General features: G+C 30.6%; 1 protein-coding gene across 3 annotated transcripts in view; it reads left to right on the top strand.

Annotated features, from left to right (window-relative positions):
* Nucleotides 1–14,379, top strand: part of LOC130901901 (protein grainyhead) — a 215,309-nt gene that overhangs the window by 166,006 nt on the left and 34,924 nt on the right. For 2 of the 3 annotated variants that reach the window (XM_057813580.1, XM_057813571.1), the window contains exons 4-5: nucleotides 12,912–13,221; nucleotides 13,624–14,313. In XM_057813580.1, the coding sequence (XP_057669563.1) occupies nucleotides 12,912–13,221; nucleotides 13,624–14,313 (1,000 nt within the window). The remainder of the gene's footprint in view (nucleotides 1–12,911; nucleotides 13,222–13,623; nucleotides 14,314–14,379) is intronic. The other variant, XM_057813590.1, reaches the window with a different exon arrangement.

Below are 14,379 nucleotides of genomic sequence, written 5' to 3'. Positions count from 1 at the left end.
GTTTCATTGTCTGATCCACGATATAATATATATTTTGTTATATATTTTCATATGAATTCGATTGTAATAGGTTCTTCATCAAAATTAAATATTATTTACACTCTACAACGATGTTTAATAATATTATTGAAGCAGTGGGTAGGAAAAAAAGATCCAGGTTGATGAGAGGGTCTCCGACAGATACGATGCAGATGAAATGGGGCGAGAAAATGCGGAGGCAAAGAGGGCATTTCAAAGGCGGGATAGTTGAATGACTTTTATTAAACATGCGACCTAACTAGCTATAAATAAAGTCTCTTCTCGAGGCTACTACAAACTAAATAGAAATAATACTTCAAAAACACGCGAACTATAGAGCACCCACATTATTTACTCAAACGTATATACCAAGAAGCAAGTAGCTAACTAGAAATTACTTATATAATATAATAAAAGCTAATTAATTTCTAAAAATTGTTTTTTGCCAACCTTGTGACAAGTATATTTTAATGTAATTAATATTTTCCTAACAATTAAATAGGAGTAACGAATGTCTAGAGCAGCATTCAGATATTTACTGTCCGCACTATAGGCTCCTGGAAAAGACGATTTCCGATGAGTTTGTTTAACAGCTTTCCATTCTTATTTAAATTTTAAAAGAGAACAATTTCGCACCAAGTGAGTACTGAAATAAGGAGAGAATACAAATGTCACGTAACTACTGACATACATGTAGAGTGCAGTACTGCTATCTATGTTGCAAAATGATCTGATAAGAATACAGAGCTCTCATAGAAACAGCAAGATGTCGAAAAAAATAATTTTATGAAAATGACACAGCCGCACAGGAAAGAAACAGAAGAACTGAAAGTGCATGAAGTAATAAATTTAAAACAAGAAAAGCAAGTAACAAACGACGGAATTTATTGAGGAAAACAAATCTGAACAATAATAAGAGAATGGCAGATTTTAGATAGAAATCAAAAAACGGTCATTCAGACGTAATAGAAAACCTAGAGTGAAAAGGCAATTCAGAACTGGTAAACGAAATATAGGAAAGAGTGGAAGAAAGTCAATTGCGTACTATTAGCCTATGAAACTTTCGTATAGTTAGCATGCAGTTAGCTGATCTCAAAATTCCCTGAGCACGATTTTATTAGGAAGACAGGAAAAACGAATGAATTGAGTAGGAATGGGTAGAACAAATTTAGAACAGGAAAGTGAAAACTGAAACTTAAACGCTTAAAGGGTATAAAGAGCTTTAGAAAATAAAAATGTGATATGTTTTTCACTCAATACCAGGTGTGTTAGAATAAAAATGAAGTGATCAAATACACAAAAATCAAATATAGAATTATTATTTAAAAAATAACATTATAAATAATTTTTCATCTTTCATCTTTTTGTAATTAGTGTTCTTTCAGTTCTATCACTTTCTTTACACTCTTGTTTCATTTGAATCTTATTATATAGGTACTTTTTGTATTGCAACTAAATAAATGTATTTTATACATTTACGTTCAAATCTCTATATCAGAATAGACGCTACCATCCCTTTCATGCTGTTTAAAATGTGCTATAATTACTAGTGTCATGCAAACTGTATAGTCAATTTCCTGGTCTATTATATTACAGTCGCGATAAGCTGTACTCGTTGGCGTTTTAAATCCGAATGAAACTGAAGGAGGCTTAGATCTATATACATGACTGAAGATGACAGTTGTCTACGTATAGATAATGAGTGCTCAGTATATTCATGATTAATTGGAAAATCTGCACTATCTTTAAATAAATCTATAAAAAATTATTCGAACATAAATTAAAATTTGATAAACTCATGCATATAAATTCATTGACAGCTGAGTAATCACATGGACGTAACCAAGATTATGTTTTTTAAACTCTTAACCATTGGTGATATGCGTTTGGTATTGCAAAAAATGGAAAAGTTGAGAAATTTCACAGTTGCAGCATTATGAGTTTATTGTTTATATGTTGAAGAGATTCGTGTCAATACGTAATTTGGGAGAAAAATAACTAGATCATTTAAACAAAATTATCACACAACAGGTTGAGACATTTATAATGGAAAACCTAATATGTTAACAAAAGGCAACATCGGGATGCAAGAGTTGCGAGGACCAAAATAATGACATATAAATCGGATTCAAGAGCAAGCTGAACGTAGAAAGAAATAATGTATGTCATTCATTACGTAGTTCAGAATAAATAGCATTTGTTGATTGTAACAAGGTTTTCGAATATGTAGAAATATAACTACATAAGTGCTTAGTAGCGATGGTGAATTAATTAATTACACTTCCCTTAAGCTGTACTAGAATATATCAACTTTATGAAATAAGACAATTAAGGATGAAATGAAAACCCGTTTCCTAAAAAAGCTTAGAAAAGTCTTTGATGAGGTACAACAACTTAACCTATTCAAGTTACCAGCGGCCTAGGTACGAGAATTAGAAATTACTGTGTCGAAGGGTGATCTATCTTTTGATATTTATCTTCAAATTGCTATTTATTATATGTTGTTTAGGGAATGAAGTAATTCAATCTTTTTGTTTTAGTATTTGTTTTCTAAAAGTAAATTAAACCTAATAAAAAATGGTTGTGGATGCTTGATAATAAATTGAACTTTCTTATTGGTATAGAATGTAAATCTTATGTACTGCCTGCAGTAAAAAATTGGGACAAACTGTCAAATAAAGAATTTATATTGGTATCGATAATATGTCGTAGCGAAAATGAGGCCGAGAGTTTATTACCATCATAAAAAAGTGTTAGTGTACGATCCCTTTTTGAATATGAAGTAGAGTTATAAATTCAATCAGAGGAGAAATAAGTGAGAAGCAATCGAAATGAATATTTTAAGGTTTAAAATAACAAACGTATAAATCTCACGTAGGGGGTCACAAAGATCTTTTTTAAAATATAATTTGTTCGAACTTAGGGTCTTCAACCTGATACTATCAGTATCACGTTACTATGCAGATCCGAGATAACATTTTTAATAAAAGGGATTAAAATTACATATGTAGGATATTGTTGGTAACCCAGAGATCTGCCTAAGGTAACGTACGCCCCTTATGAGAAGTAGGTAAGATATAAACATAGAATTAAATTTTACCATCATGCTCTTTTGAATCATTTTGATTTATCTAGGATAAAGTACCTTCGTAGTTTTTTTATTGGGTACACAGTAGCTAAGGATTACGTACCGTTACCAAAACAAACTACCAACGGTTTATTTTTTTAATAAAGCCAACTCTTTATTTACATATTTTGACTTTAATCTTTAACACAAAAAATGCAAAATTAAATATATTATACATTACCTTATACTTATGAAACCTATTCAGCTCCTTTAAATAAAATTATTTACTTAGCTAGTAATGAATTTATAAGCATATAGTTTGGTATATAATTGATATATAATCACCAAAGTAATTGAAAATATTCACTAAAACAAAATGAAAATTGTTTATCACCTTAATTGTTGGTACACACAGCAGTTTCGCAGAAAAATAAATTTATCACCAGACGGTTGCAACGCTGATTCTGGAAGTGGCGAGGTTTCTTTGCTAACGCTTTTTCAAATTTCTCCAGTACATTTCAAAACACTTCAGTGGGAACATCGGGAACAAAAAAATCACTATAGTGTAAAACAACACATTTATGTCTTTAGAGACGTGAACTCCTTGCTACACTATCAAATTACTGTTAAGTACTCTTAGCTCTTGTGATTTCAAATTTCCCATGTTTTTCCTATTACACTGTGACGCACTTCCACTAGTAAGTATCTTGTATAGCTTCTAGAATTCTTCCATTCCAAGGCAGGATCGCCAAGTAACCTCTAGATCATTGAAACAACATGAAAACAACGTTTTCACTTTATATTTTAATAATGCTCTCAATTCTCTCTTCAAGTTTATAGTACCTCGATATTGCTTCCTTAACCAACATGCTTACTATATTTAAAATAATGTAGATATACCAAATTAATTGCGAAAATAATAAACATATACATTTGAATTATTATTAATAATGTTAGTGTAATAGTGTTAGCAATAATATTATGTTCACTTCAAATATAATTGAATAGTTCTCTTTCATCCAGAATTCGATATAGTCTTTTTTCAAATTTACATACTTCTCTATAGCAGAGACAATATCTTTTTCAGTATCTTCTTATCGTTTTTTATCCATATGTGCAACCATATCGCTACCCACGTTTTGCTATTTTATTCAAGATATCAATCACTCTTTTTTTTTCTTCGTATTCCGGTGTTTGAAATTTTGCTAAGTGATGATGATGAAGTTTCATATCAATTGATATGATAAAGTCTAGCATACCTTCCTATATTCACCAGACACATTACCTTGTTATTTTCCACATTATTAAGGCAACAAATGACACAGAATGGTCGTACTTCAATATATCAGTTATTTTCCGTCCATAATTATAGTGGAGTAAATCAAAACTTCAGAAGATGGATTTAGTGTTGGTTTGATATTGAAATTTATTTTAATTGGTAACTCAAGCATAGATCACGTAATTTATTTAAAATAAATGTTAAAGTTTGTATAAGCATCCTTATTCGATTTTAGGCTTAATTTTGATTTCCGATCCATTTATCAATATCAAATAGTAAACGCGTTACTTTTATTACTCTTAATAATAGACAAGAGGCGTGAAACAGAAGAAATACGATCTATTAACTTGAGAAATTGTGAGCAAACTAGTTCTTCTGTAAGCACTTATTTTTTTTTTAATAAATTGGGATGCCAGACTGAAGTCGGCAATTTAGCAGTTATTTAATTACCATTTCATTTGTCAGTAAATTCCTAAATAACAAATTAACAAAAATGGATCAGTGAAGGAGGGATTTGAAATATTTACTAAACACTGGGTGGAAGTCACGCCTATTTGTCGTAAGATTTAACATAAATTACTTATAGCGTTCATAGACTTTACCGTTACTTAATAAATATTTATTGGTGCTAGTAGAATCTATGAACATACACTGGGATTGTTATATCCATAATCAATGAATGCTATATTTTAATGATTATGGATTATTTCAAAATATGTGTCTATATTCATATTCAAACAGTATTCATCAAGTAAAAAGTTTGTCGGAAATAGTACATTCCACGTACAGAATGTCGCCATTAGATATATATATATATATATATATATATATATATATATATATATATATATATATATATATATAATATGACCAATGTTTAAGGATTATGTATTAAAAATATGCCGAAATACATTTAGGCCATTCTAGTAAACTTCGACTTCATATCTATTCTAATATAATAATACTGTTATTTTCAACTACAAAATATATTTCTTTTGTAGTCCACAAACTGTCTAGAATTGATATATAAAAGATTATAAACCTAAATGATAAATTAAATTAAATCTGAAAATTTTCGAAAATATCCTCCACAAAATTGCAAAACCGAAAAACCGAAAAATTTTTCTACTCAGATGCAAAAAATATAAGTTGATACCTACATTTCTAAATTTAAAATTATCCCATATAAAATTTACAAATAGTTGCCTGCAGCATGAATATCAAAATCACGTTTTATCTAGATTCATTTTCCAAGTCATACAATTATTATTACCGAATCAACTACTCTAAGAAAATCTAAATACAATATGGGAAACCAAAAACACACCCATTTTATGTAAGAGCTTCAAGTTTGAATAGGAACTGACTCGCTCATTAGGTAAAAATTCGAATCAAATTCTGCAGATTCACTTCAAAACGAAGCAAAGTATTGTGAAATCTCTGTTAGAATATAAACTAATAGCTAATGTAAAGAATTCACACAATATTTTCAGCGTCTAATTTCAGAAGGAAGTGTTCCCCAATACTAACTACACATTATATGTTCAGTACGCATTAAGGACCCACTTTGATTATGAATAAGAATGGCAAAAAGCACAATGGATTTGAATTTGTATAAGAAATCGAAAGGGTTGCCCGGCACAAGTAGAATAATACGAGATGAGTGATGACACTGTCAAAAGTGCGTAGACAATCGCCATCTGTTCAAAGTTTATTCAAATCTTTACCAAGCGTAACGATGAAAAAATAAGAAAGAATATTCTGTCATAAAATTTACCCGTAGTTATCAACACTGAGCATTCAAATATTTTGAAAATTCAATTTGAAATTAATCTCTATAGGTACGATATGAACGTTAGGAGTTTTGTGAAAATAGAAGGAAATGCTTATTTCAATATTGTTTAAATAATGTTGGCACTGTTAATTAAAATGATGTCATTAGAAAAATCAAATTTCATTTCATTAATTATTTAAAAGCATAAAGAAATTTACTACTAAAAGATGAAATAAATATATATTGAATTTCTATTTAATTATATATTTAACTTTCGGAACTTTATTTTTAAAAACTTTATCATTACAAAAAAATCTAATTTCAATAAGCGAATGAAGTTAATTAATTTCGCTATTGAATTAACTTATATTCATTAAATTTACAGCATTTACAACAATCCTATTTTCATATTAAAATAAATGATGACACATGTTTACAAAATATGATATTTTGCGTATTAATTTTTAGAATAATCTAGATTTTTCTTCATGTAACTACTCCATCCCCACTCAGATCCTGTTCTGTGGCTTCTCTTTATCCTATTCACATCCTTCTTTCTTTTTTTCTTCAATTTTCTGATTTCTCAAAAATCTTCAGCGATCTGAAGTTCCTGTTGTCCCTCGAAGAAAAACGTAGATATATTTAACTTTATAAACTTTATTTTTAAAAAAATTATTATTACAAAAAAACCCAATTTACAATAAGCGAAGTTAAGTTAAATAATTTCACAATTGAATTAACTAATATTCATTGAAAGTGTTCACAACAATCCTATTTTTACATTAAAAGAAATGCTGACACATGTTTACAAAATATGATCTTTTTGCACATTAATTTTTAGAATAAGCTAGATTTTTCTTCGTGCAACTATTTATTCTTTTTTCGAAAATATACATGACGTTACTTGATCCTACATAATTGAATTAATTTGTTTTAAGAAACGAATAACTAATTGATATTATAAAATATAGTCTTTCCAATTGCCAATCAGTAAAAGTTTAAGTTTCTGTTCATAGGTATACGTAGATAATATATTTGTAGTATATACATTACAGTCAATTCAAAACTTATTTTACACTTTTCTATTCCAATTGTTTCACGATTAAAAATATACATATTAATGTTTGAGTATTGTATTTATATATAAAAATTATATATTAAATAACTGCACGACAATGAGTATGAAACTCATTATTAAATGTATATCAAAAATAAAATGAACGCCTATGAATAAATTTGTTTTTTTGTACAAATTTTTTATTCGAATGTCTAACAGGATAGTATTGTTTTGTATCTATTTTTATTCTAACCACGTTTAAATGATTGTTAAGACGAGTTTCAACGTAACTGAACTGGATTCATTAATGTAAGTTTTGATACGATTAATATTATAAGAAATTGGGACTTGAATAAATTGAATAAAAAATATATATGCAATACTAAAACATACTTTGCCTGTATTTTTGATTGCGTTTAAATCGTTTCATTTCAGATACAGTGCTAACCTAAAATAAGAAAATAGCATTAAAAATATGCAATAATGAACAAGTCTATCTCGATATGGCTACGTTAATTTACAAGGTGAAAAAAATACAAACTATTTTAAGGTCTTCGCATAATTAATATAGGTAACGGCTCGGAGGTAATTGTGATGTTATTAAAAAGTATTGAACCTTTATATGTGTAATTTATTTATAATAATTTGCAAACATTATATTTTAAACTAGAGTATTTTTGAGACTTCCAAATGTCCTTTGAATATTTTCTCTCTATAATGTACTATAATGAATTTTTGAAATCATTGAAATTATTGAAATTATAGGTAAATTAGGTAAAACCACTGTTGTGGTTTTACCTAATGTTCATACAGTATAGAGCGAGTGTGAGATCACATTTGAGAGTAGTTGATATTGAGAAAATACGAAAGAATGGTTGGTTATGTTATGTTTATTTAAATTTGATAGTAACAATTACCAAGAAAAAAAAAATAGGTTTTGGTGGACTGCTATCGAGTACGATAGCAGTCCAGAAGTTTTTAGTGAAATGTTTTGAAAATAACAGAAAAATTAAGTAACCATGGAAAAGATAATTTGCCATTACAGAAACAGCATTACAAGTAAATACTAAAAGTAAGTGAGTAGCTGTTGATAAATAAGTAGCAGGAGCTTGTAGTAGTTAACTTAGTTTAGTTTCGAAGTTTATTATTAATTTGAATTAAATTGTCTATTGCTATTGCTATTAAGATAGTTCTACTCAATCTAAATTAATTATTTTATCAAATATTTCATGAAAATGGACATATTTTGCCTAATTTTAACTGAAGCTTTTAATCGATTTTTTCATTTTATTGAACATTTTCTATATCTCGTATCGAGGAGGAACGAGTTTTCTGCAGTTACTATTTTGGTATAATTGTACACACTTATCGTGAACATTTACATCCAGTTTGTTTTTAATAAACAGTTTTTTTATTAATAATATAAATAGTGTTTCCGTAAGACGAGATGAGATTAATCTCTTGTCTCGTCTCATTTCTCGCGTCAAGTTACCGAATATCAAGTGTGAAAAACATATATTTCTATAATTACCGACTTAATTTTCTTTAAAAAAACTGTGCACTAATAATCCTAATTTTAGAACAATGAAGGTTTATTCAGATACCTCATACATATCGTCGGCAATGGTATCAAAATATTGGTCACCTGTATATTAGTTCATATTTGAATTGTACTCATCATTGCAAACAATGGAGCTCAAGTTGTACATTTTTTGTACGAAACTGTTATCTTCTAGTTCACCAAAAACATTTTTTAACATCTCTAATTCACTTTGGTTTATACCGGAAGTTCCCATTTGTATACAGAATGTACGGAGCTAAGCTAGGGAGATTTAACCTATTTTTTCCGCACCGTTAGGGTACAACATACTGCCAAATTCCAAAGATTCCGTTTACATGTAGGAATCTTAGCCGATCACCGTGTCGGGGCGTTTTTTCTCTCATATTGTATAATATCATTATTTTAGAGTTTTAGAAGCGCTCGATAGTCAGTATAATTTTGATTGTTGGAGTAGTTGTAGTCTGTAGAGTCACTCTTCGATAAGTGTAAGGCGAGAATCCCTTGTGTGGGCAATAACAATAAATATAAACAAAATTGAACGGAGTACCAGCTATCCAATATCCAAATGTTTGTTGACAAAGTTAAGCTATTAGTAAATCGTAATATTCATCGACGTGAGTTTATAACTCAAGTTTACAAATATATGGTATCATTTAATAGAAAATTTGAAATTGTTATTTAAAGAGTAATTGTATGTTAATATCAGAATATATAAACTACTGCTCCACGTACCCACACTATGGGTACCAAAAAATAACCGGAATAGTATTGCGATCAGAATAGAGTGAAGATGTTCTTTCTCTCTCCATCAGCATGTTGGGCCCACTTGAACAAGCCCCCATACTTCGTTCTCTCTATCTTATTAACTGTTCTGTTGACTATGTTCTGGACGCTAATCAACTGTCCAAATCGATGAAGACGTTAAATAAAATTGTCTTGCTCCTATTTCACAACAATGAAGAATCCAAGATACAAATGAGGAAGGACCTGATAGCCATTTCTACAGATGGAATAAATGTATTTGTTGTACTGGAGACTATTTTGAAGCGGATAACCTGGTTTTACGAAAATGTTTCAATTAAATATATTTTTTTAAATGAATCTTGTTATATTTTGCTTTTCGTATTAGATTTGCAAAAAATTTTACACTGATCAGCTCTTACTTCTACCTTTAGTTGTTCCCAAAATGTAATTTGCCATTTTGTCTTAATTTGTCTTCCCGATTTCGCAGTAAACAGACAGCAAAACGTACAAAGTAATAAAAGCTGGTTCTGAGTTTTTATCTGGCGTTAGATCTTTCAGAGACTGGTTGGCCGCTTGGCGCTAATCGTGATTATAGCGACCTGTACCAGGTCACCTTCACAATGCCGCCAGTGCACGCGCCAATCTACACGAACACGTGAGTACTTACTAGGTACTAGGCCTAGTAGTACAGGAGCTTACTTTTACAATGCATTGAAAATTGTCGTTTAAATTAATAAGAGGAATGAATAATGTATTTAAAAAACAATAAATGAATGAATTTTTTGAGGCATAAAAGCCTATGCAAAGTTATCTTTCGAGTTTTTGATACAATTAATATATATTGTATAATTATGTTTGATTAGCGATAATATTACCAATTATTTTCTTCGGAGTAAAACGAAAAAATATTTTGTCATTTGAACTAATCCAATACATTTGCAATATACATTATTATGAAATATTAACTTTTCTAGAGACAATGTAGTTTATTAAATCATCATGTTTATAAAACTTAATCAACTGTCTACATTTGAAATGAATTAAAAAGTGGATTGCACGTTCAATATGGAACCTAAGAAATCGAAACCGATCAACGTAGAGAAGGTTGAGAATGCTAAATAGAAAGTGAAAAGAGGAAATCGACAGATGGAAAAGAAAGATGATTAAGAAAATCTTTGACGGGAAAGAAAAAAGTGATTATATAGTAAACAAAAAATTGGCCGTTTGATTGATGCAACTAATCTGCGATGGTTGAGGAACCTTAAAATAATACCAGACTAAAGATGGGCCCAAATATTTTACAGACAGAAGAAGAAGTAGATTCAGAATAAAGTATATGTTAGCTTACGAAATATGGCAAACCGTTGCCGACAGAAAAGAATGGAGAAGTTTTAAGCTATTAAAAAGTTTAAAGGCATCGGTCTCAAATGCTCATACACACCATAGCCTCGAATTTGAAATAAATTCAATAACTCCAATACCATTTTTTTAATGCTGGAATCTATCTTTCAGTATTTCCACTGGAAATATTCCATAGGTACACAATAATCATGTATAGAGGGTATCCTGATTCAGAAAATTAGAAAACGTCATGTTTTGAAGCTTGGACAACTCTTATAGTGAAGGTATCAAACTTATTGTGATAGTATTATACCACATTAACGCATCCTTACAAACCCAAAATTCTCCAGGAATTAGTGGGAGATTATCCTGATGGAGGACTGTATTTTTAAGAACAAATAATGTATAAATTATACACATTCTGTTTTCTAATCTACTTTCGGTTGAATGGCGAAATAAATCGACAAAATTGTCGATATTATACACATGAAAATTCATGCATGATTATATATTAACTTCGCCCCAATATATAAAGACAAATTCCTATTGTGTTTTATTGTCAGATATTGTCAATGGGTATCTGACATTATGAACATGTGCTCAAATAAAATAATTCAATTAGTGGTTTTTTAAAATGTTTTTTTTATTATCTTGTAATTGTAAGGAATAAAAATTTAATAGATATGTAGTAGTTATGTACAGCTTTAGAAACCCTATAAAAATAGCCATAAAAATGACAGTTTTTCCTTTTAACAAAATTAACTATGATGGGATCACCCCGAAAACATTATTATTATTTGTAAAAAATTGCCCCTAGATATATTGAAAGACGGTATTGCTTTTTATTCCAAATTAGAGTTACACTCTGTTTAATAATAATTTTCATCAAAACTATATCATCATTATTATTATAAATAGTGGCAGGATGCTGATTTATGAAATATTTTTATAATGTTAATGTTGATGTTAACAAGAAAGCGAAATTAATTGGAATTTCTGTCAATAACGCACCTCTTGTTTAGAAAACTAAGCAAATATTTTCTAATATATTAATTAATGATAAAAGTATATTTTTTATTCTCTATTAAATATAAAACTAGATGAATAAATATCAATAACTTATCGTATTCCTAAAAATACATAAAATATTAATAATATTTATTGAGAAAAGTTGTTTCAAATATTATATTACTATTAGATGAGCATATTAGTGAAAGTCCATAGTTATTAAATTCCTATCAAGTGTCAAATTAACTTGTTAATTAGAATATTTCTGCAGTTCCAACGAAAAATCTCCAAAATAGCTTCAGTAAATCAAAAATAAATTATATAAAACTTTCTCATATAATTAATGTTCAATCTAATGAATCATTCAATTAAAGTTACTAATATAATATCTTTTTGATAAACTAAATTTATGATAGTCGAAACTTATAACTGTACAATAAGTTACCATACTATAACAGATTTTTTTAATACTTGACCGGCGCGACTCAGTATCACTTAATTAATTTGAATCAGCTGTCATAGTTGGTTTTTTCAACAAATGCGAACTATTTCTCACAGCAACAACTCGTAGTACCTAATAGTAGGTATATTTAACCACCAGATAAGAAAACGTTTCAACGGATTTTGTTCAATAAAACGTTTTGATATAGTTCAAAATTTGTCGTATTTTTTTTAAATATTGAAAAATTTTGTATATATATTTTCCAACTCACAATATTCTACCAAATCCAAATCGTAATAATTGAAGTTTATTACCACAGCTTAATATATTTGGATAAAATTTTACCGAAACCGATAACCTCAAACACACCGTTTTCTGCAATACCTATTATTACTCGTTATATAACAAAAAAAAATTAAAAATACGGTAAGGGTTTGGTTTAATAAAATTTTAATAACAAAGTCGTGAAATCACCGCAATCACGTTCGATTATTTGTTAATTTATCAAACGTTTTAACGACCAAATTAATTACACGACGGTTCTCAAAGTAGTCGGATTGATGTTATAAGACCCCACTATTATCACTACATCCACATATGACGTAACATATTTGTTGCAGGGCAGGTTCCCAGGCCGGAGGCATTCTAACGTCGCAACTGAAGGCAACCAATGGTTTGGTGAGCGGGGCGGGCATAGAATTGACGACTCCGCCTCTTAGTGCTGCCGGTCAGCTTAATTCTCAAGAGTTCCAAGGCTTATTTATTAATCCACACGTTGGGTATACACAGCCTGTGGCTGGCGGACAGAATTTGCAGATCGTGAAACGGGAACCCGAGGACTTAAGTCATCATCGTAAACTGGACTGTAGTTCACCGAGTTCGGGTAGTCTCGATGGTTCAATAATCATCCCCAAGCAATCTAGAGCTAAGGTGAATAATTAGTGTCAACAGTGCCATTTTTTCAAACGTAGCTAGTGGTGTATTTCTTTGGAAAAATAGTTTCGTTTATTTAGTGATTCGTGCTTCATTTTTAGTGTGAAAGGTGCGATTGAAGTGCATGTGGTCGCGAGTAGGTATTTGTACCTAATACAGTACTCCTACTTAGGAATGATACTATTCTTTGGACATTCCAAAGTAGGGTTGAAATTGAAACGTGAATATATGAATCATTTTTTATTTCTATTCTAAATCTAATCATATTTTCTTTCGATTAATACCTACTAGTAATTAGTGCATGATATGAAAAGTAGAATTTGATTAGCTAAAAGTAGGTTAGATCTAGGGCCCACCTAGGGCAGCAGGCATGGCGCTAACATCCCTTCGTGGTTATAGGTCGTACTGGTGTCTTCAGCTGGTGGCCACACTGGAGATCTGGTTGTTGATGTGAACTCAATCAAAGACGAGAGTCATCACGGACTTACATCTCCTCAACACGGTTCTAGATCTATAAACGGGACTCCAACCTCAACACATAGCAGTCTTCTGGCAGACGGTTCAAGCACGGGGCCTATTGAGTTTATCTCTGCGAATGGCCTCAAACCAGCGATGTATACAACGCAGATATTCACCTCCATGAACAACGCACCTCATAGTGGTGATAGCGGTACTCCTTCACCAATACCATATACTGATCATATCCAATATAGTACACAAAGTTCGATGGCCGGTGGAAGTGTCAGTGGTAATTCTACCATTTACTCTTCCACCGGTAGACCAAGTAGCTCAACAACTTTTTCGGTAGCTGATCCTTATTATCGCGAATATTTCACAACAGTAGCGTCTGGAGGTGGAACTCCGGAACCTGTTTATTCCACACAATTAAGACAAAATCAGCTAGCGTACGCAGATGAAGCGGCAAGCAGTGGAACAACAGCAAGTTTTGTCGAAAGATACGTTCGTCAGTCGACATATCATGGAAAAGGTGTTATAGCTGCTGCAGGTCTTACCGTTGATCTCCCAAGTCCGGATAGTGGTATAGGCGCCGATGCTATCACGCCTCGCGACCAGAATACGCTGCAGCAGGTGAGCCCTAGACCTACTTCAATTAAAATCTCTTCTATGGAAAGTATCAATGCAGGAACTGCGAAC

The sequence above is a fragment of the Diorhabda carinulata genome, chromosome 1, assembly GCF_026250575.1.
Source record: "Diorhabda carinulata isolate Delta chromosome 1, icDioCari1.1, whole genome shotgun sequence".
Taxonomy (NCBI): Eukaryota; Metazoa; Arthropoda; class Insecta; order Coleoptera; family Chrysomelidae; genus Diorhabda; species Diorhabda carinulata.
The sequence above is the reverse complement of the archived record's forward strand: the minus strand, read 5'-3'. Positions and strand labels throughout refer to the sequence as shown.